Consider the following 21,412-nt stretch of genomic DNA (forward strand, 5'->3'; position numbering starts at 1 on the left):
CACACGTGTGGTATGAGCCTTAAAAAATAGACCCAGAAAAACAACAGATTCTTCTGAGTATATCGGAAGTTTTATTTTATGACTTGATTCAACTCGATACAAAATATGAGATTGTGAGATAACAAGCACTTCCTGCTGTGAAGACATTCTATTCACAGTCACTGCTGCTGCTGCTGCTGCTGCTGCTGCTGCTACTGCTGCTGCTACTGCTGCAAGAGCTGCTGGAAGACTGGGGGAGAAACAAAACACAAAGATAAGTCAGATCCAGAAAAACATGATGGCAGCTGAGCAGCGACTCACCCCGTGACATTCTGTGCCCTTCTTATGACACTTAACATGTTTGTGTCCCCGTCTCTTCTTGCACCTCCCATGTCTGCCCTTCTTCCTGTGACAGTGTTTCTTGTGTCCATGTCCGTGTCCATGTCCATGTCCATGTCCGTGTCCATGTCCATGTCCATGTCCATGTCCATGTCCATGTCCATGTCCATGTCCATGTCCATGTCCATGTCCTTGGTCCCTCTCAGGGCTGCTGCTTCTGCTGCTGCTGCAGGAGCTGCTGGAAGACTGAAGACACAACCGGTCCAGAACCAGAAACACCATTGGAAGCCGAGCAGCGACTCACCCCCCGAGACTCTCTGCCCTTCTTGTGACACTTCACATGTTTGTGTCCGCATCCATGTCCATGTCCATGTCCGTGTCCGTGTCCGTGTCCATGTCCATGTCCATGTCCATGTCCATGTCCATGTCCATGTCCTTGTTCATTCCATCCCCTCTCAGGGCTGCTGCTGCTGCTGCTGCTGCTGCTGCTGCTGCTGCTGCTGCAGGAGCTGCTGGAAGACTGAAGACACAACCAGTCCAGAACCAGAAACACCATTGGAAGCCGAGCAGCGACTCACCCCCCGAGACTCTCTGCCCTTCTTGTGACACTTCACGTGTTTGTGTCCGTGTCTATGTCGGTGTCTGTGACCTCCCTTCTTGGGGCTGCAACCTGCAGAGACGCACACCATTTTGTACACGGTTCAGATCAACAGGTCAGAGGTCAGGGACTCACCTCTTCGATGTCCGGGCATCTTCAGTCACTCGCTCCGGACTGACATGCACTCAAGCAACCGTGACACTGCGACCAAATTCCGGACTCAGCGACAGGTTGTGAAGTTAAATTATTAATCCAAAATATTACAATCCTAAAGGCTTATTTAAGCGACTGTTTTATATTGATTCCCAATCTAAGCTTTTCTTTTAAAGGGTTATTCCCCATTTAAGGATTCCAAAAAATCATAAATGTATTACTTTAGGCACTTAAAGTGTATTATTTTCAGAGATTTTTCACACTAAAGTAAAGGTTGTTCAACAAACTATGAAAAGAATTAGGCTTTAACTGGTCTTTGTAAGGTGCTCTGTTGTGTCGTCCGTACTCACCCAAATATTTTGCTCCAGGATGCTGCTCGGTTGTGTTCGGCTGCATATATTTCCTGCCACACCTGAAGGGGGATAAGGAGGTGGAGCCACACATTCGCTCTGTTTTTTTTAAAAAGAATGTCATGGAAAAAGTCTTTCTGAGTCGTGACAATCTAAGGTGCAAACTCTGATCTTTCAGCCACATGACCTAGTGTTCATATAGTTTTAAAGAAACCAGTTTATATTTCCAAATTAATTTTCACATGGCAAGAAGTGGAAGAGAAAATGATAGCCATTACACTCATGTCAGCCTCCTTTCTTACTATTCTGCTTTACAAATCTATCCTCCGTCTTCCTGATCCAACTCTCCTGATTGAAGTGGATCCATGGTTAGATTACGCTCGCCTGTATCGGAAGAAAAGAACAAAGAGAAACTACGATGGGTAACTTTTTGGAGTTCAAGGTTGTGTTGCATTAGTGTAGGTGATGGCTGGGATAAGGGTTCCACTTTACCACCACAACAGAGCTTGAATGTCATTTTTCCACCAAACTTCCAGGAGGGCTGGCTCTGTGGTCGGCATGAAGCTGGACTCACTGGTGACAGTTGCTGAGAGAAGATCACTGGACAAACTACTGTCCATCATGGATGATGACAGTCATCCTCTGAACACTGTCATCAGTGAGCAGAGAAGCAGATGGAGCACGAATGCTCCTCCCATGATGCAACACTAATAGACTCAGGGACTTGTTCATTCCTCGTGCTATTAGACTGTTTTATTCTGAGTTTGGGGGCAGAAGTGGAGTAAAAGTATCATGATATTCTATTGTATGTTAATCTTTGTATCATTTTCTTTGCATTATTTCCTTTTGATATATGTTCTTTATTTTGATCTATGTTCTACTTGTCGCCTGTTCTTTTGTTTGCTCTTTGTTCTTGTTTTTGTGATTTCTGCTGCGAGTCCTACTGGACTCTCGTCTGTTGGGTTTTGCGTCAAACTTGAAAGCAATGCGATACTTAAGATACTATGGTCCACAGACCACAGTACTATTATTTGAAAAATAATTTACGCTTTCTGGCCGTGTTTTAAAATAATGCCTGATGATTCTTCCGTGGTCACCAGTCGAATGACATTCTCTTTTTAGTGCCGGCTTGGCTCGCTTGGAACCAAAGCGGAGCAGGAACTAAAAAACGTATTTGCTTTGACGTACTGTGCTTGCGATATACAGAACAAGTTGGGTCGAGTTGAAACAAGTACAGAAGGGCTAAGATGAGCCGGTGGAAAAGGGCAAAAGAGACTAGGGGAGAGCTTAGGAACTAGGCACTGTAGTCTTTGGGGCATGTTGTATTTGTCAGGCAATTGGGATGGTGAAGTTTGTATGACTCTTCCTTGTGTAAGGTGCATCATCCAGGACCATGTGACCATCACTATAGTGACTCAACCAAGACCTTGAGACAGCCAATCTCTGCTTAGAGCACCGTATGTCAATACATCCACAGTTATGTATTCCTGTGTTTTACTCAAGAGGCAGTCTAGGCCAACACTCAGCTAGAGTCCTGGAAATGTCAATGAATCCTATCGAGGACGATCATGTTGTAAACCATTTCACATTCCTAAACAGAAGCCACGTCACTGATGACGCGTCTTCGGGGCAGATACCGGCATAAATGTCTCAAGAAAACACTCACTTTTTTACAACAAAACAATAATAACAAAATGGAACTCAACTTAAGTTGTTTAAATTGGTGAAAAGTGCTGTCAAGTTTTGGTTATAGAGTTTCAACGACTGGTTGCAATCCCTGTCCGGGTCCTTGAGATTTGTCAGTGAAGAGCTTGCCCTGGCTTTTCACTGGATTTTCTGAGACTGATGGAATCCTGGTGTCTTCTTGCGTAAGGCGGAACTGGTTAGCCACTTTTCCTTTCTGTAAGACTAAGGACCTGTTTTCACGGCTCATTCTTGACCAAGAAATGATCTGCTCGAGGCCTTGAAGAAGTCACTCAATCACACGTGTGGTATGAGCCTTAAAAAATAGACCCAGAAAAACAACAGATTCTTCTGAGTATATCGGAAGTTTTATTGTATGACTTGATTCAACTCGATACAAAATATGAGATTGTGAGATAACAAGCACTTCCTGCTGTGAAGACATTCTATTCACAGTCACTGCTGCTGCTGCTGCTGCTGCTGCTGCTACTGCTGCTGCTACTGCTGCAAGAGCTGCTGGAAGACTGGGGGAGAAACAAAACACAAAGATAAGTCAGATCCAGAAAAACATGATGGCAGCTGAGCAGCGACTCACCCCGTGACATTCTGTGCCCTTCTTATGACACTTAACATGTTTGTGTCCCCGTCTCTTCTTGCACCTCCCATGTCTGCCCTTCTTCCTGTGACAGTGTTTCTTGTGTCCATGTCCGTGTCCATGTCCATGTCCATGTCCATGTCCATGTCCATGTCCGTGTCCATGTCCATGTCCATGTCCATGTCCATGTCCATGTCCATGTCCTTGGTCCCTCTCAGGGCTGCTGCTTCTGCTGCTGCTGCAGGAGCTGCTGGAAGACTGAAGACACAACCGGTCCAGAACCAGAAACACCATTGGAAGCCGAGCAGCGACTCACCCCCCGAGACTCTCTGCCCTTCTTGTGACACTTCACATGTTTGTGTCCGCATCCATGTCCATGTCCATGTCCATGTCCATGTCCGTGTCCATGTCCATGTCCATGTCCATGTCCATGTCCATGTCCATGTCCATGTCCATGTCCATGTCCATGTCCATGTCCATGTCCATGTCCATGTCCATGTCCTTGTTCATTCCATCCCCTCTCAGGGCTGCTGCTGCTGCTGCTGCTGCTGCTGCTGCTGCTGCTGCAGGAGCTGCTGGAAGACTGAAGACACAACCGGTCCAGAACCAGAAACACCATTGGAAGCCGAGCAGCGACTCACCCCCCGAGACTCTCTGCCCTTCTTGTGACACTTCACGTGTTTGTGTCCGTGTCTATGTCGGTGTCTGTGACCTCCCTTCTTGGGGCTGCAACCTGCAGAGACGCACACCATTTTGTACACGGTTCAGATCAACAGGTCAGAGGTCAGGGACTCACCTCTTCGATGTCCGGGCATCTTCAGTCACTCGCTCCGGACTGACATGCACTCAAGCAACCGTGACACTGCGACCAAATTCCGGACTCGGCGACAGGTTGTGAAGTTAAATTATTAATCCAAAATATAACAATCCTAAAGGCTTATTTAAGCGACTGTTTTATATTGATTCCCAATCTAAGCTTTTCTTTTAAAGGGTTATTCCCCATTTAAGGATTCCAAAAAATCATAAATGTATTACTTTAGGCACTTAAAGTGTATTATTTTCAGAGATTTTTCACACTAAAGTAAAGGTTGTTCAACAAACTATGAAAAGAATTAGGCTTTAACTGGTCTTTGTAAGGTGCTCTGTTGTGTCGTCCGTACTCACCCAAATATTTTGCTCCAGGATGCTGCTCGGTTGTGTTCGGCTGCATATATTTCCTGCCACACCTGAAGGGGGATAAGGAGGTGGAGCCACACATTCGCTCTGTTTTTTTTAAAAAGAATGTCATGGAAAAAGTCTTTCTGAGTCGTGACAATCTAAGGTGCAAACTCTGATCTTTCAGCCACATGACCTAGTGTTCATATAGTTTTAAAGAAACCAGTTTATATTTCCAAATTAATTTTCACATGGCAAGAAGTGGAAGAGAAAATGAGAGCCATTACACTCATGTCAGCCTCCTTTCTTACTATTCTGCTTTACAAATCTATCCTCCGTCTTCCTGATCCAACTCTCCTGATTGAAGTGGATCCATGGTTAGATTACGCTCGCCTGTATCGGAAGAAAAGAACAAAGAGAAACTACGATGGGTAACTTTTTGGAGTTCAAGGTTGTGTTGCATTAGTGTAGGTGATGGCTGGGATAAGGGTTCCACTTTACCACCACAACAGAGCTTGAATGTCATTTTTCCACCAAACTTCCAGGAGGGCTGGCTCTGTGGTCGGCATGAAGCTGGACTCACTGGTGACAGTTGCTGAGAGAAGATCACTGGACAAACTACTGTCCATCATGGATGATGACAGTCATCCTGTGAACACTGTCATCAGTGAGCAGAGAAGCAGATGGAGCACGAATGCTCCTCCCATGATGCAACACTAATAGACTCAGGGACTTGTTCATTCCTCGTGCTATTAGACTGTTTTATTCTGAGTTTGGGGGCAGAAGTGGAGTAAAAGTATCATGATATTCTATTGTATGTTAATCTTTGTATCATTTTCTTTGCATTATTTCCTTTTGATATATGTTCTTTATTTTGATCTATGTTCTACTTGTCGCCTGTTCTTTTGTTTGCCCTTTGTTCTTGTTTTTGTGATTTCTGCTGCGAGTCCTACTGGACTCTCGTCTGTTGGGTTTTGCGTCAAACTTGAAAGCAATGCGATACTTAAGATACTATGGTCCACAGACCACAGTACTATTATTTGAAAAATAATTTACGCTTTCTGGCCGTGTTTTAAAATAATGCCTGATGATTCTTCCGTGGTCACCAGTCGAATGACATTCTCTTTTTAGTGCCGGCTTGGCTCGCTTGGAACCAAAGCGGAGCAGGAACTAAAAAACGTATTTGCTTTGACGTACTGTGCTTGCGATATACAGAACAAGTTGGGTCGGGTTGAAACAAGTACAGAAGGGCTAAGATGAGCCGGTGGAAAAGGGCAAAAGAGACTAGGGGAGAGCTTGGGAACTAGGCACTGTAGTCTTTGGGGCATGTTGTATTTGTCAGGCAATTGGGACGGTGAAGTTTGTATGACTCTTCCTTGTGTAAGGTGCATCATCCAGGACCATGTGACCATCACTATAGTGACTCAACCAAGACCTTGAGACAGCCAATCTCTGCTTAGAGCACCGTATGTCAATACATCCACAGTTATGTATTCCTGTGTTTTACTCAAGAGGCAGTCTAGGCCAACACTCAGCTAGAGTCCTGGAAATGTCAATGAATCCTATCGAGGACGATCATGTTGTAAACCATTTCACATTCCTAAACAGAAGCCACGTCACTGATGACGCGTCTTCGGGGCAGATACCGGCATAAATGTCTCAAGAAAACACTCACTTTTTTACAACAAAACAATAATAACAAAATGGAACTCAACTTAAGTTGTTTAAATTGGTGAAAAGTGCTGTCAAGTTTTGGTTATAGAGTTTCAACGACTGGTTGCAATCCCTGTCCGGGTCCTTGAGATTTGTCAGTGAAGAGCTTGCCCTGGCTTTTCACTGGATTTTCTGAGACTGATGGAATCCTGGTGTCTTCTTGCGTAAGGCGGAACTGGTTAGCCACTTTTCCTTTCTGTAAGACTAAGGACCTGTTTTCACGGCTCATTCTTGACCAAGAAATGATCTGCTCGAGGCCTTGAAGAAGTCACTCAATCACACGTGTGGTATGAGCCTTAAAAAATAGACCCAGAAAAACAACAGATTCTTCTGAGTATATCGGAAGTTTTATTGTATGACTTGATTCAACTCGATACAAAATATGAGATTGTGAGATAACAAGCACTTCCTGCTGTGAAGACATTCTATTCACAGTCACTGCTGCTGCTGCTGCTGCTGCTGCTGCTACTGCTGCTGCTACTGCTGCAAGAGCTGCTGGAAGACTGGGGGAGAAACAAAACACAAAGATAAGTCAGATCCAGAAAAACATGATGGCAGCTGAGCAGCGACTCACCCCGTGACATTCTGTGCCCTTCTTATGACACTTAACATGTTTGTGTCCCCGTCTCTTCTTGCACCTCCCATGTCTGCCCTTCTTCCTGTGACAGTGTTTCTTGTGTCCATGTCCATGTCCATGTCCATGTCCATGTCCATGTCCGTGTCCGTGTCCGTGTCCGTGTCCATGTCCATGTCCATGTCCATGTCCATGTCCGTGTCCATGTCCATGTCCATGTCCATGTCCATGTCCATGTCCATGTCCATGTCCATGTCCATGTCCTTGGTCCCTCTCAGGGCTGCTGCTTCTGCTGCTGCTGCAGGAGCTGCTGGAAGACTGAAGACACAACCGGTCCAGAACCAGAAACACCATTGGAAGCCGAGCAGCGACTCACCCCCCGAGACTCTCTGCCCTTCTTGTGACACTTCACATGTTTGTGTCCGCATCCATGTCTATGTCCATGTCCATGTCCATGTCCATGTCCATGTCCATGTCCATGTCCGTGTCCATGTCCATGTCCATGTCCATGTCCATGTCCATGTCCATGTCCATGTCCTTGTTCATTCCATCCCCTCTCAGGGCTGCTGCTGCTGCTGCTGCTGCTGCTGCTGCTGCAGGAGCTGCTGGAAGACTGAAGACACAACCGGTCCAGAACCAGAAACACCATTGGAAGCCGAGCAGCGACTCACCCCCCGAGACTCTCTGCCCTTCTTGTGACACTTCACGTGTTTGTGTCCGTGTCTATGTCGGTGTCTGTGACCTCCCTTCTTGGGGCTGCAACCTGCAGAGACGCACACCATTTTGTACACGGTTCAGATCAACAGGTCAGAGGTCAGGGACTCACCTCTTCGATGTCCGGGCATCTTCAGTCACTCGCTCCGGACTGACATGCACTCAAGCAACCGTGACACTGCGACCAAATTCCGGACTCAGCGACAGGTTGTGAAGTTAAATTATTAATCCAAAATATTACAATCCTAAAGGCTTATTTAAGCGACTGTTTTATATTGATTCCCAATCTAAGCTTTTCTTTTAAAGGGTTATTCCCCATTTAAGGATTCCAAAAAATCATAAATGTATTACTTTAGGCACTTAAAGTGTATTATTTTCAGAGATTTTTCACACTAAAGTAAAGGTTGTTCAACAAACTATGAAAAGAATTAGGCTTTAACTGGTCTTTGTAAGGTGCTCTGTTGTGTCGTCCGTACTCACCCAAATATTTTGCTCCAGGATGCTGCTCGGTTGTGTTCGGCTGCATATATTTCCTGCCACACCTGAAGGGGGATAAGGAGGTGGAGCCACACATTCGCTCTGTTTTTTTTAAAAAGAATGTCATGGAAAAAGTCTTTCTGAGTCGTGACAATCTAAGGTGCAAACTCTGATCTTTCAGCCACATGACCTAGTGTTCATATAGTTTTAAAGAAACCAGTTTATATTTCCAAATTAATTTTCACATGGCAAGAAGTGGAAGAGAAAATGAGAGCCATTACACTCATGTCAGCCTCCTTTCTTACTATTCTGCTTTACAAATCTATCCTCCGTCTTCCTGATCCAACTCTCCTGATTGAAGTGGATCCATGGTTAGATTACGCTCGCCTGTATCGGAAGAAAAGAACAAAGAGAAACTACGATGGGTAACTTTTTGGAGTTCAAGGTTGTGTTGCATTAGTGTAGGTGATGGCTGGGATAAGGGTTCCACTTTACCACCACAACAGAGCTTGAATGTCATTTTTCCACCAAACTTCCAGGAGGGCTGGCTCTGTGGTCGGCATGAAGCTGGACTCACTGGTGACAGTTGCTGAGAGAAGATCACTGGACAAACTACTGTCCATCATGGATGATGACAGTCATCCTGTGAACACTGTCATCAGTGAGCAGAGAAGCAGATGGAGCACAAATGCTCCTCCCATGATGCAACACTAATAGACTCAGGGACTTGTTCATTCCTCGTGCTATTAGACTGTTTTATTCTGAGTTTGGGGGCAGAAGTGGAGTAAAAGTATCATGATATTCTATTGTATGTTAATCTTTGTATCATTTTCTTTGCATTATTTCCTTTTGATATATGTTCTTTATTTTGATCTATGTTCTACTTGTCGCCTGTTCTTTTGTTTGCCCTTTGTTCTTGTTTTTGTGATTTCTGCTGCGAGTCCTACTGGACTCTCGTCTGTTGGGTTTTGCGTCAAACTTGAAAGCAATGCGATACTTAAGATACTATGGTCCACAGACCACAGTACTATTATTTGAAAAATAATTTACGCTTTCTGGCCGTGTTTTAAAATAATGCCTGATGATTCTTCCGTGGTCACCAGTCGAATGACATTCTCTTTTTAGTGCCGGCTTGGCTCGCTTGGAACCAAAGCGGAGCAGGAACTAAAAAACGTATTTGCTTTGACGTACTGTGCTTGCGATATACAGAACAAGTTGGGTCGAGTTGAAACAAGTACAGAAGGGCTATGATGAGCCGGTGGAAAAGGGCAAAAGAGACTAGGGGAGAGCTTGGGAACTAGGCACTGTAGTCTTTGGGGCATGTTGTATTTGTCAGGCAATTGGGACGGTGAAGTTTGTATGACTCTTCCTTGTGTAAGGTGCTGGGGGCATCATCCAGGACCATGTGACCATCACTATAGTGACTCAACCAAGACCTTGAGACAGCCAATCTCTGCTTAGAGCACCGTATGTCAATACATCCACAGTTATGTATTCCTGTGTTTTACTCAAGCGGCAGTCTAGGCCAACACTCAGCTAGAGTCCTGGAAATGTCAATGAATCCTATCGAGGACGATCATGTTGTAAACCATGTCACATTCCTGCCTAAGATTTTGTCTTTCCTGCCAATCGACCTTGTCGTCCATGTGTCCTTCCTAAAGCCAGTCACCATGAGTCGATGGACAGTCGAGCTCCAAAAACAGCCACTCGTCATAGATGCCCATGGCGTCTAGAAGATCCCTGACGTGCCTTGATGCCGGTTGATTCAATTCAGATAGATCGTGGATCCACTTATGGACCTCTGTGCAAAGTTTTCATTTGGTTCTACTGCTGCATACATTCATAATGATCACCTTTTCAGAAAAACATGTTCCCTCTGCACCGATTGCAACCGCTTAGTGAAAAACCAAAAGGGTGACGAAAATATAATAACATCAACAATTCCGCAAGATAAACCAGTTTTCTTATCTCCTCAAACTCACTTGCCCTCGCATGAACGTTCCTCTTCTTACATTCCCTGATATTTTATTTTTAAATGCTCGTTTAATAAAGAGGCAAAAATTCTGTTCCGTCATTATCAGTTATGGAGGTTAAGGTTGCAACGACTGAATGGATGATTCCACAGTGGTTTAGCATTTAAAGGTCAATCATCCTGCTTATCATCCGCACTGCACAAAAATTTCAAAAATGTTCCACATGTTTTCATCACCTTTTTCTCAAACGTACTTTAAGCTGCAACACAAATTCATCATCGCTCACATGTGGCAACTTCGACTTCCAAAGAAATTAACCAGGGAGGATTTTTATTTTGGAGCACCAACACCCTCGGAAACTATTTCGATGTCAGTGACAAATTGTGCCGGATTCCTGGCTTTCATCGACCAAGATCAGATTAAACGATAGTCTGCACCGCAACGAGTTGAATCGGGTTCATTCCTCCTGGTGGACCAGCTGTGGACAGAAGCGTAAAAAACAAACAAGATTTCAGAGGAGTGGAGTGACAGTGGAATGTCTACGAGAGACGTAATTCAAGTTTTATGGAATTCAAACTCTAAAAGGAGAATCACCTGTTGCCAGTGTTCTTCAGAAGTAAACAACTTCTTGCTAAACAAAGACTGTGCTCAAAAAGGAAATGGGAATTGGATCATAGATAGGATTGGGTCAAACTTCTCCATTGGGTTGATCACTTTTATTGGTTGTAGTCTGGTGGTCTTCACATAATAAGTTGGGTCATGGTGGGTTACACATCAGCATACATCCTCAGGCTGACCAGGCTTGGAGCTCCACCGTTATGGTGTTGCTTCCACTCCAACCATGGCTAATACCTGTTTTTTGAGAGTCTTGGGGTGAAACTAACTTTTCAGCAATGGTTGTCTGCTTCTGCCGCAAGACCTCCACATCTCAGACACTTGCACGCTGCACAACCGTGGAATGTGATACGCCACTTATGCCTCTTCTATGGTGGGCATTGTCTCCATCGGACGAAAGGTGTTGGGTGCCAATCTGCAGTCTTGGCTACTGAGGGTTTGGAATTGGCCAGTGTGGCTGACAAACACTTCATCCTTTTGTTGTGGCAACAGATGCATCTGCCTTGGCTGACCTTGAAACCACCAGGACAAGTGGAACATCTTCACGCAAGATTTGTAAGCAAGTTGTAGAGGGCAGGACATTGGTCTGTGGGTTGTGGGCTGACCTCAACACCTAAGTTCATGGACCATTTAAAACACTGCCACCAGGAAAGTAGTACAGTAACCCATGTTTCGTGCACTAAGCTGTTAGTCTACACCAACTGCCGCTTTTAGTACCGATGTCACTTCATATCCTGCCTCTTTTCTCCAGCAGCTAAGCCAAATCCCTCCTCCCTAAACCAACCAGTGACCTCGCTTACCTAGAACCGTAGTCCTGACTCACCCTCTTCTTAGCGAAGCACCGGCACGTTACGGGAGATTGATTCTTACCACACCTATTTAAAAACTAGATGTCTGATCAAAATGTAGTGACTTTATCTAGCAACTTTAGGCAAAAGACCATGAAATAATTTATCTTTGTGGTATGATTGTTTACAATATTTTTGTTGACAGCACTATTGTTAGCTAGAGGCAAATCTACACTTATGTTTGTTTTTTTATTCCCATGACCTTGAAAACATTTTTTTAGTACCAAAGAAAGAAAAAGAGACAAACAGGTAATTAAGGGTCAAACATATCTTTTCTCGCTTTCCTTTATTTTTCCAGTAACCTTGCTCTTACTTGTCTTTTAATCTCACTATGAGTGAATGATTACTCAGCAATTACTTTGATAATGATGTCCATGATCATGAGGAGGACTATGTCCATGTCCATGTCCTTGATCATGTCCATGTCCACGTCCATGACCATGACCATGACCATGACCATGACCATGACCATGACCATGACCATGTCCATGACCGTGTCCATGATCATGATCATGACCGTGTCCATGTCCATGATCATGACCGTGTCCATGTCCATGACCGTATCCATGATCATGTCCATGACCGTGTCCATGTCCATGATCATGACCGTGTCCATGACCATCATGTCCATGATGATCATGATGTTCATGATTGGCATGGTGGCTGTTTCCATGGCAACCTGCAGGCTTCCCCCCGTTGTCTCCACAAGGGGGAGCCACAGGACCGCAGACAGGAGGAGGACATGTTGGAGGTGGACAAGGCGCAGGAGGACATTTCGGCTTCCCAGAAGGTTTTTGCCACCAAGGCCTGGATCCTGAAGAGTAGAAAAATGTTAAATTCATTATAATGGAGTAGTAGAATAAATATAAAAAATGTAACTAAGAATGAAACATTTAAAAGAATATAGTAATCATCGAAAATCAAAATAGAAAAAAATAGAAACATAAAATATATATATTATAAAAAGAACCAGATATTTAAATGTAAATTTGAAAACATTATAGTAAAAACGTATGGCTCAGAAAAAAATCGAATTGAGGAGAATGCATAGAACAAAAATATTAAATAATAATAATAATAATAATAATAATAATAATAATAATAATAATAATAATAATAATAATAATAATAATCATAAATGGGAAAAAACATTTTCAATTTGTATGAAAAGTTAGATGGGAAATGGGAAGATACAGGAATGAGAAAGTCAATAATAAAATCAAATAAAACTGAGGCAAAAGTTAAAAAAAAACAAACATAAAAAGAAACAATGACGAGACAGTTGACAGTACCTTTGTTGTTGCAGCTCATCTTCCAGAGTTTTAAGGATCGTCCAGGCGTCAGATTTTGACAGAGACGGTGAAACGAGTCAAGACTAGAGGGTCAAAGTCGTCAAACAAACCAAGCAGCCGAAGATCCAGATGTACTCAGTGGACGGATCGTCAGGATTTATAGGCAAACTCTCCCACGCTGGACACATAACAAACCCAGAGAGGGAGGAAGTTTTGCAACACTCGTTCTCCTGCTTGAGTCACCACCGGACTTCATCTACAATCCTCTTTCCTATCTTGCAAAACCCCACATGATCCCTAACTCATATAGATTCTCATGGATCTTCAGATGATCCAGATGTTCAGTCCTTAGTTGTGCTTTGGCTAAGGGTTATGGTTGTGGTTAGGCTTATGGTTATGGTTAGGATTAACCCATAACCCTTCTTTTCAGGCTCAACATGACAACTTTTATTACATAAAATCAGTTTAATATTTGAAAGAATAAAGAATAATTATCAAACACAATTAATTTGTTTGTTTTTTAGATGGATGAGCAGAGAATAAAAATCTACAATACATTTTTCAAGTTTAAGTGGCGAAAGTAAAGAAAAGTTATAGTTTCTGGTTCGATTTGTGATCTTTTGTTTATTTAAATGCCTTAATCCAATTTACTATTGATATAAACACTTTATTATACATAAAATATATAATGTTTTATTCACGTGAATTAATTAATGAATAGTGGCTAAAACAATGAGAGAAAAAACAACAAAAACCTCCCCCAGTGTGATAAAGATTTTTATTTCATGACTTTTGTTGTTTAAATCAGCTTGTTAAATACATCACAAGCGCCAAGAAAAACTTCTTCTTGTGGTTTTCTTTCAATCGTCCTCGCTGCTGCAGCTGCTGGAAGACTGCACGCAAAAAAACAACAACGGATCAGATCCAAAAAATCCAATCAAACAACATCAGATCTGTGCAGTGACTCACCCCGTGACAGTCTTTCGGGCCCTTGTGACAGTTCTTGTGCTTGTGTCCACGCCTCTTTCTCATTCGTTTCCCTCTTCCTCGGCCTCTTCCCCCAGGTTTATCGTCATGTCCCTTGCGTCCATGTCCCTTGCATCCATGTTTATCATCATCACTGTCATGTCTCCTGCGTCCATGTTTATCGTCATCACTGTCATGTCTCCTGCGTCCATGTTTATCATCATCACTGTCATGTCTCCTGCGTCCACATTTATCATCATCGCTGTCATGTCTCCTGCGTCCACCTTTATCGTCATCACTGTCATGTCTCCTGCGTCCATGTTCATCGTCATCACTGTCATGTCTCCTGCGTCCACATTTATCATCATCGCTGTCATGTCTTCTGCGTCCACCTTTATCGTCATCACTGTCATGTCTTCTGCGTCCACCTTTATCGTCATCACTGTCATGTCTCCTGCGTCCATGTTTATCGTCATCACTGTCATGTATCCTGCGTCCACCTTTATCGTCATCACTGTCATGTCTCCTGCGTCCATGTTTATCATCATCACTGTCATGTCTCTTGTCTCCATGTCTGTCTTCGTCACGATCGTGTCTCTTGTCTCCATGTCTGTCTTCGTCACGATCGCGTTTCTCGTCTCTATGTCTGTCTTCGTCACGATCGTGTCTCTTGTCTCCATGTCTGTCTTCGTCACGATCGTGTCTCTTGTCTCCATGTCTGTCTTCGTCACGATCGCGTTTCTCGTCTCTATGTCTGTCTTCGTCACGATCGTGTCTCTTGTCTCCATGTCCGTCTTCGTCACGATCGTGTCTCTTGTCTCCATGTCTGTCTTCATCACGATCGCGTCTCTTGTCTCCATGTCTGTCTTCGTCACGATCGTGATGTCCCCAGCCTCCATTTCCTCCATCATCGTCTGAAACACAAGCGTGTTCTTACAGTAAAGATCAGGAGGTCAATTTCCCGAAGGAGATCTCCAGAGGGATTAATAAAGTCAATCTATCCATCTGTCAAAGGGCAGCAGGATAACTCACCTTTAAGGTGTTTGAACATCTTCGGTCACAGAGGAACAGGTTCCGATATCACCTGCGAGAGTGAAAATTCCATATTAGTGTATGAAATAAAATGCCCTGGAAAAATGAGGCTGACTGCTGTCACTGAGCCCGTCTCCAGCATGTGGTCCTCATTTAACACTGTGACTCCTGCTGATATTTCGGCACTAGTGAGCAAGATGAAACCCTCCTCTTGCTCGTCCGACATCCTTCTGTGTAGGTTCTTTGTTTCTAAGTGTTTGATGTAATTGGCCCCTGGGTTACCAAAAGGGTAAACCTATCCCTTTCCACTGGTATTTTTCTCAATGCATTTAAAAATGCCATTGTGGAGCCCTTACTCGAAAAACCAGGCTTGGACCCGACTGACATCAGCAATTTTAGGCCTATTTCTAAGCTTCCATTCTTGTCCAAGGTTTTAGAAAAGGTGGTGTCTGTCATTATTCCTGGATCAGAGTGACATCCATGAGAAGTTTCAGTCTTGCTCCTGCAAACCTCACTCTACGGAGACAGCCTTACTGAAAATGACATCATGATGTCGGCTGATTCAGGTCAATACACTGTTCTGGTTCTCTGGGATCTGTCATCAGCCTTTGACACAGTCGATCGCCAGATCCTGCTGAGAAGACTGAGGGATGAAGTGGGACTGTCAGGGTCTGTTTAACAGTCGTTCATAACTTTCTGGTAGCTGTTTCATTGTATCTGCCAATCAAATAAGGTCTGATTCAGCAGATCTGTTGTGTGGAGTCCCTCAAGGTTCTGTTTTGGGTGCTTTATTATTTTTTACTCTACTTGATTCCCCTGGGTAAAATCATTCAGAGATTTCTTCGTGGTTTCTTTACACATTTTTGCTGATGACATCCAGCTCTACTGCTCATTTGATCCAACTGAGCCCCAGAAGCTGAGCAGCTTAATCAATTGTTTGCTAGAAATCAAACAGTGAGTGAAAACAGAGAAAAATCTCTAAACTTGGGATCGGGATCTTATAATCGATGCGTTTGTGTCTTCTCGTTTGGACTATTGTAACAGTTTATTTTGTTGTCTAAACAAAAAGGAACCGTCTCGCCTGCGGTTAATACAAAACTCTGCAGCGAGAATTCTGAGCCGCTCTAGTAGAAGAACTGGTTCTTACTTTCAGAGTTATTCATTGTCAGGCTCCTCCTTACATCAGTGATCCAGCCTTACACCCCAGAATAAAAACGTTTTGGCGTAGTTGAAAACCGACAAAAATTGTACGTGTTTCATGTAAATAAAACAAATATTGTGTATAATACAAAGGTTAAAACTGTTGAAAAGTGAGTGAAATGTTTAATTACAGTTGAAAACTCTGATGAGACAAGACAAGATGAGATTGAAACAAATACTATATTTATTTAAATGACTTTATAAATACAATTATATATGATGTATGTGTGTGTACATCATATATAAGATGTATATATGATATGTGATTTATTCACATTATTTAAAGATAGTAGAACATTTAAAATCATAGCTTTTATTTCATATTCCATATTTAAACTTTGTTTAAAAAAACATGTTTACGTTTCTTTCTCATATTAACATTTCCTTCTCTTCAACTTCTTTCATTTAAACCATCACACTTTAAGAAACATCTTAAGACGTTTTTATTTGTTCAGGCTTTTCCTTGATTTTCTGGAACTCCTGTTGTGTTATCAGTTTTATCTTGATCTTTAAAGTATATACTTTATTGAATATTGTTTGGATTGTTTAAGCGCTTTGTGACCCTGGTCTGGAAAAGCGCTATACAAATAAAAATTACTTTCTTACTTACTTACTTACGTGTATATTTAAAGAATCAATACATCGTATGAAGCAGTATTTTCAAATACATATTCGGTTCTTCCGACTTACCTGAGCAGAATCGTGCTCGCACGCAAGGCTGTTGTGTGTCTGTGTTCACTGTTGTGTAGAGACGCCCTTGATCAGGAGGGTGGTGTCACGAGTGTCATCACTAATTATAGCCTTTAGCAGAAATATTTAACAACGTAAATGTTCCTTTTCTACCTCTCAAACCTCCTGTCACGACCTAATTCGACCTAATTCTTCAGGCGTGTCAGTGACAACATGAAAGAGTATCATCAGCATATAAAGATCTTTGTTTCTCACGGTGCTACCAAACTATACGTCCACATACAAAAATGCACGAGTGTCCTTGGAAAAAGTTAGTATAAAGTTGTAGGAATCTTCTCCAGAGTGTAAACTCCTCAGATTGAACAAGATTCTCATAAAAAAAAGGAATTTTGATTGAGTTTTATGTATCAAAATTTTACATAAGAATTATCTCGACATACATCTTACAGTGGCAGCTACTGATGGTCCGATGAAGCTTCATGAAACAGTGTCATGTTGTTCAGAGGTCAGTAGGTGGCGCCATCAGTTTAAAAATGTGATGTTTCATTAGAACAGTTGTTCAAAACAAAGTAAAATAATGCAGAGACGCCATCTAGTGGACTCTGAAAATAATGACACTGCTTCATGAAGCTTCATCAGACCAGCACTAGAGGCAGCATTACCTACGAGCTGAGTATTAGAGGAGACGAGTGGTTGAGGTTTCATGAAACAACCGGTAAAATAACACCTTCTGAACTCAGAAAAATCTGGACACTGTATCATGAAGCATCGTCGAAGCATCACTATTGAACTGGACCCTCATCAAGGTCTAGATATAGTAATAGGCACAACTACGGTGGCCCAGAAGTACAAAACAAATGTAAAATCTCTGAAAGACATTTGTTTCAGGAATTCTTAATGCTAATAATTCTTATAATTTAGTTTAAAAACACCTCTGCAATAGGATAAAATAATCAATAAAAAATAAAATAAAATAATGTGAAAAGAAAAAAGAAAAAGTTGAGAGAAAAGACTAAAAAGCTTTATTATTAAAATATATCAGAATTTGAGTTTTTAGTTATATTGATTACCAATTGATAAAATATATTTGCAAACTATGTCAATTTGCAAAAAATATCAATAAAAACATTAATTCAAGTAAAAAAAAAAGAAGATGTTAAATGACCAAAAAATATTTTTCAAAATAAAGTGTGTGAGAATAAAAACAAACAAAAAAACCTTCCAGTGAGGTTTAAAGTTTTATTTGTATTACTTTATTGTTTGAATCAACATGTTAAACTAATCTTAGGGACTTTCTCTTGTCTCGTGGTCCTCCTCGCTGCTGCAGGAGCTGCTGGAAAACTGGACACAAAACAAATCAGATCCAGAAAACAACAAGAGATCAGTGCAGTGACTCACCATTATTTGCTTCTTCCACGACCTCTCCCGCCTCCTTGGCCGCGCTGCTCCTCATCGCTGTCATCACCGCCTCCTCGTCTGCCCTTGTCCTGTCTCCCCTGGCCTCCTCCTCTGCCCTCGTCCTGTCTCCCCTGGCCTCCTCCTCTGCCCTCGTCCTGTCTCCCCTCGCCTCCTCCTCTGCCCTCGTCCTGTCTCCCCTCGCCTCCTCGCTTCTCATCGCCACAGCCTTGTCCACATTCTCCCTCATCAGCATTGGGGTTGGACATCTTGGATCAGCGAGTAACAGTTACCGATAACACCTGCAACTCAAATAATATATATTAGTGTTTAAAATGAATTGTTTGATTATAGTTGAAAATCTTTGGTTGTAGTTATAAATCATTTGATTATAGTTGAAAATCGTTTGATTATAGTGGAAATCCTTTGGTTGTAGTTGAAAATCATTTGATTATAGTTAAAATTCTTTGGTTTATTTGAAAATTGTTTGATTTCAGTTAGAAATTGTTTGATTTCCGTTGAAAATGTTTTAATTATAATTTTAAAAAAGTTTTATTATAGAAGAAAGTTTTTTGTTGTAGTTGAAAATTGTTTGATGACAGGTTATAATGTTTGGTTATAGTTGAAAGATGTTTAATTAAAGTTGAAAATTGTTTGATTCTAGTTGAAAATGGTTTGATTACGGTTTAATTTTTTCGATTATATTTAAAATACAGTTTTATTATAGAAGAAAGTTGTTTGATTTTAGTTGAAATTGTTTGATTAAAGTTGAAAATTGTTTGATTATAGTTGAAAATGTTTTGATTACGGTTGAATTTTTTTTGATTATATTTAAAAAACTGTTTTATTATAGAAGAAAATTGTTTGATTATAGTTCAAAATTGTTTGATTATAGTTCAAAATTGTTTGATTATAGTTCAAAATTGTTTGATTATACCTAAAAGTGTAAAACTGTTAAATTGACAGTAGCTGAAAATGTTTGATCGTAGTTCAAACTCTAGGATTGTTCACGAGTGATGCAAACAAAACAAACATTGTGATTCAAATCACATCATTTTAACTGAAACTGATGAAATGGTCGAGACGAGAATAAAACATTATATAACATTATATAACATAATCATTAATAAACATTATTTATATATTGTTTTGCCTTTAAAATACAATTATATTGATTTATAAATAGAAACACTGTTGACTTTTAAAATATTGTCATTTATTTCATACTTTATTTTTATCTTGATCTTTAAAGTATGTACTTTTTTGAGTATTGTTTTGATTGTTTTGAAAAGCGCTATATAAATAAATATTACTTACTTACTTACTTACTTACTTCATTCATTTCTAAACATTATTTTTCTTTTCCAGTATTCTTACAATGTATTTTGTCACCCTTTATTTAATCTGCATTTATATTTGTGGTGTGTAAAACAACAAGTATAAATATTATTATCTAAACTTATTTTCCAAATTAATATTTTCATGTTTTCTGTCAGTTTATTTAGTTATTTTTCCATCAACTCTTTCATTAAATCATCTCACATAACTCCTTATGCTAAACTTCGACACACAAAATCAAATAATATTTTTAAATAATAAAAAGGTGATTATTCAGACTTACCGTCACAAATGTGTTCTTGCAGGTGAAGCTCTTGTATGTCCGTGTTCACCGGAGGCTCAATATATGTACAGACTCACTAAACCAGGAGGGCGTTGTCATCGTCATTATTTATAACTAGTACAAACTAAATCTGAGGTATAACCTGTTTTTTTAGGGAGTTTCCTAGTGGTAGTGAAACTGTTCTTAGTTCTTAATTCATATTTTTTCATGTTTGGATATAATTAATCCTTCGTGTCACTGTGTAATCTGCAGTGACAACATGACCTGGACAGCAGAGTTCACATATAACAGCAGAAGAAAACATTGTCATCTTCTTACGAATGCTCCTCCCATGATGCAACAGTAATAGACTCAGGGACTCATTCGTTCCTCGTGCTATTCGTTTGTATATATCTGAGTTCGGGGGGTGGGAGCGGAGTGAAAGGATGATGTTATGCTATGTTAATATTTGTTTTATTTTTCTTTGATCTTTTATCTTAGATTACTGCCACTTTTTTTTGTTGTTCTTTTATTGCACTTTGTTCTTGTGCTATGAGTCTATCCGTCCTCCTCTTTGCTGCAGGACCTGCTGGAAAACTGGACACAAAACAAATCAGATCCAGAAAACAACAAGAGATCCGTGCAGTGACTCACATCTGAGATTATCAGCATCCAGGTCTGTCGCCATCTTCCTGGTTCCCCAGGCCAAAACCACGTCCACCTCCCTCCTCATCACAAGGAGGTCCCCCCTTCCCCTCACGATCCTTGTCCTTAGACTCATCTGAAACACAGGCAGGTTCATAAAGATCAAGAGGTCAAAGGGCAGCAGGTGAACTCATCATTGGGGTTGGACATCTTGGATCAGCGAGCAACAGTTACCGATATTACCTGCAATTCAAAAAATATATATTAGTGTTTAAAATGAGACTAAACATCGATATTTATTTTCATCAATTCAATATTTTATTGTTTTTAATCCCACGTTGGAGGTAAAAGAATAGAAAAATATCTCCTTAAGGTTTTGTATCTTTCAAATTGTATTGACTACACCTGTAAATTGTTTGATTATTGTTGTAAATTGTTTGATTATAGTTGAAAATGTTTGATTTCAGTATAAAATTGTTTGATTAAAGTTGAAGTTGAAAGTAGCGGAAAATGTTTGATCGTAGTTCAAACTGTAGGATTGTTCACGAGTGATGCAAACAAAACAAACGTTGTGTTTCAAATCATATCATTTTAACTGAAACTGATGAAATGGTCGAGTATAATATTGTTTTGCCTTTAAAATACAATTATATTTATTTATAAACATAGTATAGAAACACCATTGACTTTTAAAATATTGTCTTTTATTTTATACTGTATTTTTATTGTCGTTTTCCTTCATTCATTTGGAAACATTATTTTTCTTTTCCAGTATTCTTAAAATGTATTTTGTCACCCTTTATTTAATCTGCATTTATATTTGTGG

The 21,412-nt window shown here is 40.9% G+C and overlaps 6 protein-coding genes across 7 annotated transcripts; all 6 read right to left on the reverse strand.

The window, feature by feature from the left end:
• Positions 1-48: 48 nt before the first annotated feature.
• LOC148068204 (uncharacterized) lies at positions 49-1,473 on the reverse strand. 2 transcript variants are annotated; one of them, XM_087804245.1, is made up of 6 exons: positions 1,420-1,473; positions 1,052-1,117; positions 897-988; positions 623-838; positions 301-564; positions 49-229 (listed from the first exon to the last, which is right to left on the reverse strand). In XM_087804245.1, the coding sequence occupies exons 2-6, from the start codon at positions 1,068-1,070 to the stop codon at positions 149-151; spliced, it is 672 nt and encodes a 223-aa protein (XP_087660371.1). In that variant the 5' UTR covers positions 1,071-1,117; positions 1,420-1,473; the 3' UTR covers positions 49-148. The 2 variants fall into 2 exon arrangements, with proteins under 2 accessions (XP_087660371.1, XP_087660370.1); XM_087804244.1 differs by lacking the exon at positions 1,420-1,473 and having other exon boundaries at positions 1,052-1,409.
• Positions 1,474-3,448: 1,975 nt separating this feature from the next.
• Positions 3,449-4,916, reverse strand: LOC148068205 (uncharacterized). Its single transcript, XM_087804246.1, has 6 exons — positions 4,862-4,916; positions 4,494-4,559; positions 4,339-4,430; positions 4,014-4,280; positions 3,698-3,955; positions 3,449-3,626 (listed from the first exon to the last, which is right to left on the reverse strand). The coding sequence occupies exons 2-6, from the start codon at positions 4,510-4,512 to the stop codon at positions 3,549-3,551; spliced, it is 714 nt and encodes a 237-aa protein (XP_087660372.1). The 5' UTR covers positions 4,513-4,559; positions 4,862-4,916; the 3' UTR covers positions 3,449-3,548.
• A 1,974-nt stretch (positions 4,917-6,890) lies between these two features.
• Positions 6,891-8,388, reverse strand: LOC148068206 (uncharacterized). The gene is made up of 6 exons (XM_087804239.1): positions 8,334-8,388; positions 7,966-8,031; positions 7,811-7,902; positions 7,516-7,752; positions 7,140-7,457; positions 6,891-7,068 (listed from the first exon to the last, which is right to left on the reverse strand). Exons 2-6 carry the CDS (start codon positions 7,982-7,984, stop codon positions 6,991-6,993), a joined length of 744 nt encoding a protein of 247 aa, XP_087660365.1. The 5' UTR covers positions 7,985-8,031; positions 8,334-8,388; the 3' UTR covers positions 6,891-6,990.
• A 3,706-nt stretch (positions 8,389-12,094) lies between these two features.
• LOC148068207 (uncharacterized) lies at positions 12,095-13,209 on the reverse strand. The gene is made up of 2 exons (XM_087804695.1): positions 13,059-13,209; positions 12,095-12,580 (listed from the first exon to the last, which is right to left on the reverse strand). Exon 2 carries the CDS (start codon positions 12,437-12,439, stop codon positions 12,110-12,112), a length of 330 nt encoding a protein of 109 aa, XP_087660821.1. The 5' UTR covers positions 12,440-12,580; positions 13,059-13,209; the 3' UTR covers positions 12,095-12,109.
• Positions 13,210-13,817: 608 nt separating this feature from the next.
• Positions 13,818-17,007, reverse strand: LOC148068208 (uncharacterized). The gene is made up of 4 exons (XM_087804227.1): positions 16,947-17,007; positions 15,057-15,108; positions 14,028-14,938; positions 13,818-13,951 (listed from the first exon to the last, which is right to left on the reverse strand). Exons 2-4 carry the CDS (start codon positions 15,073-15,075, stop codon positions 13,919-13,921), a joined length of 963 nt encoding a protein of 320 aa, XP_087660353.1. The 5' UTR covers positions 15,076-15,108; positions 16,947-17,007; the 3' UTR covers positions 13,818-13,918.
• A 996-nt stretch (positions 17,008-18,003) lies between these two features.
• LOC148068209 (uncharacterized) lies at positions 18,004-20,049 on the reverse strand. Its single transcript, XM_087804059.1, has 3 exons — positions 19,963-20,049; positions 18,345-18,643; positions 18,004-18,287 (listed from the first exon to the last, which is right to left on the reverse strand). The coding sequence occupies exons 2-3, from the start codon at positions 18,595-18,597 to the stop codon at positions 18,220-18,222; spliced, it is 321 nt and encodes a 106-aa protein (XP_087660185.1). The 5' UTR covers positions 18,598-18,643; positions 19,963-20,049; the 3' UTR covers positions 18,004-18,219.
• Between the last annotated feature and the right edge of the window lie 1,363 nt (positions 20,050-21,412).

Source organism: Callionymus lyra, chromosome 12 (assembly GCF_982586985.1).
Source record: "Callionymus lyra chromosome 12, fCalLyr1.hap1.1, whole genome shotgun sequence".
NCBI classification, from domain to species: Eukaryota; Metazoa; Chordata; class Actinopteri; order Syngnathiformes; family Callionymidae; genus Callionymus; species Callionymus lyra.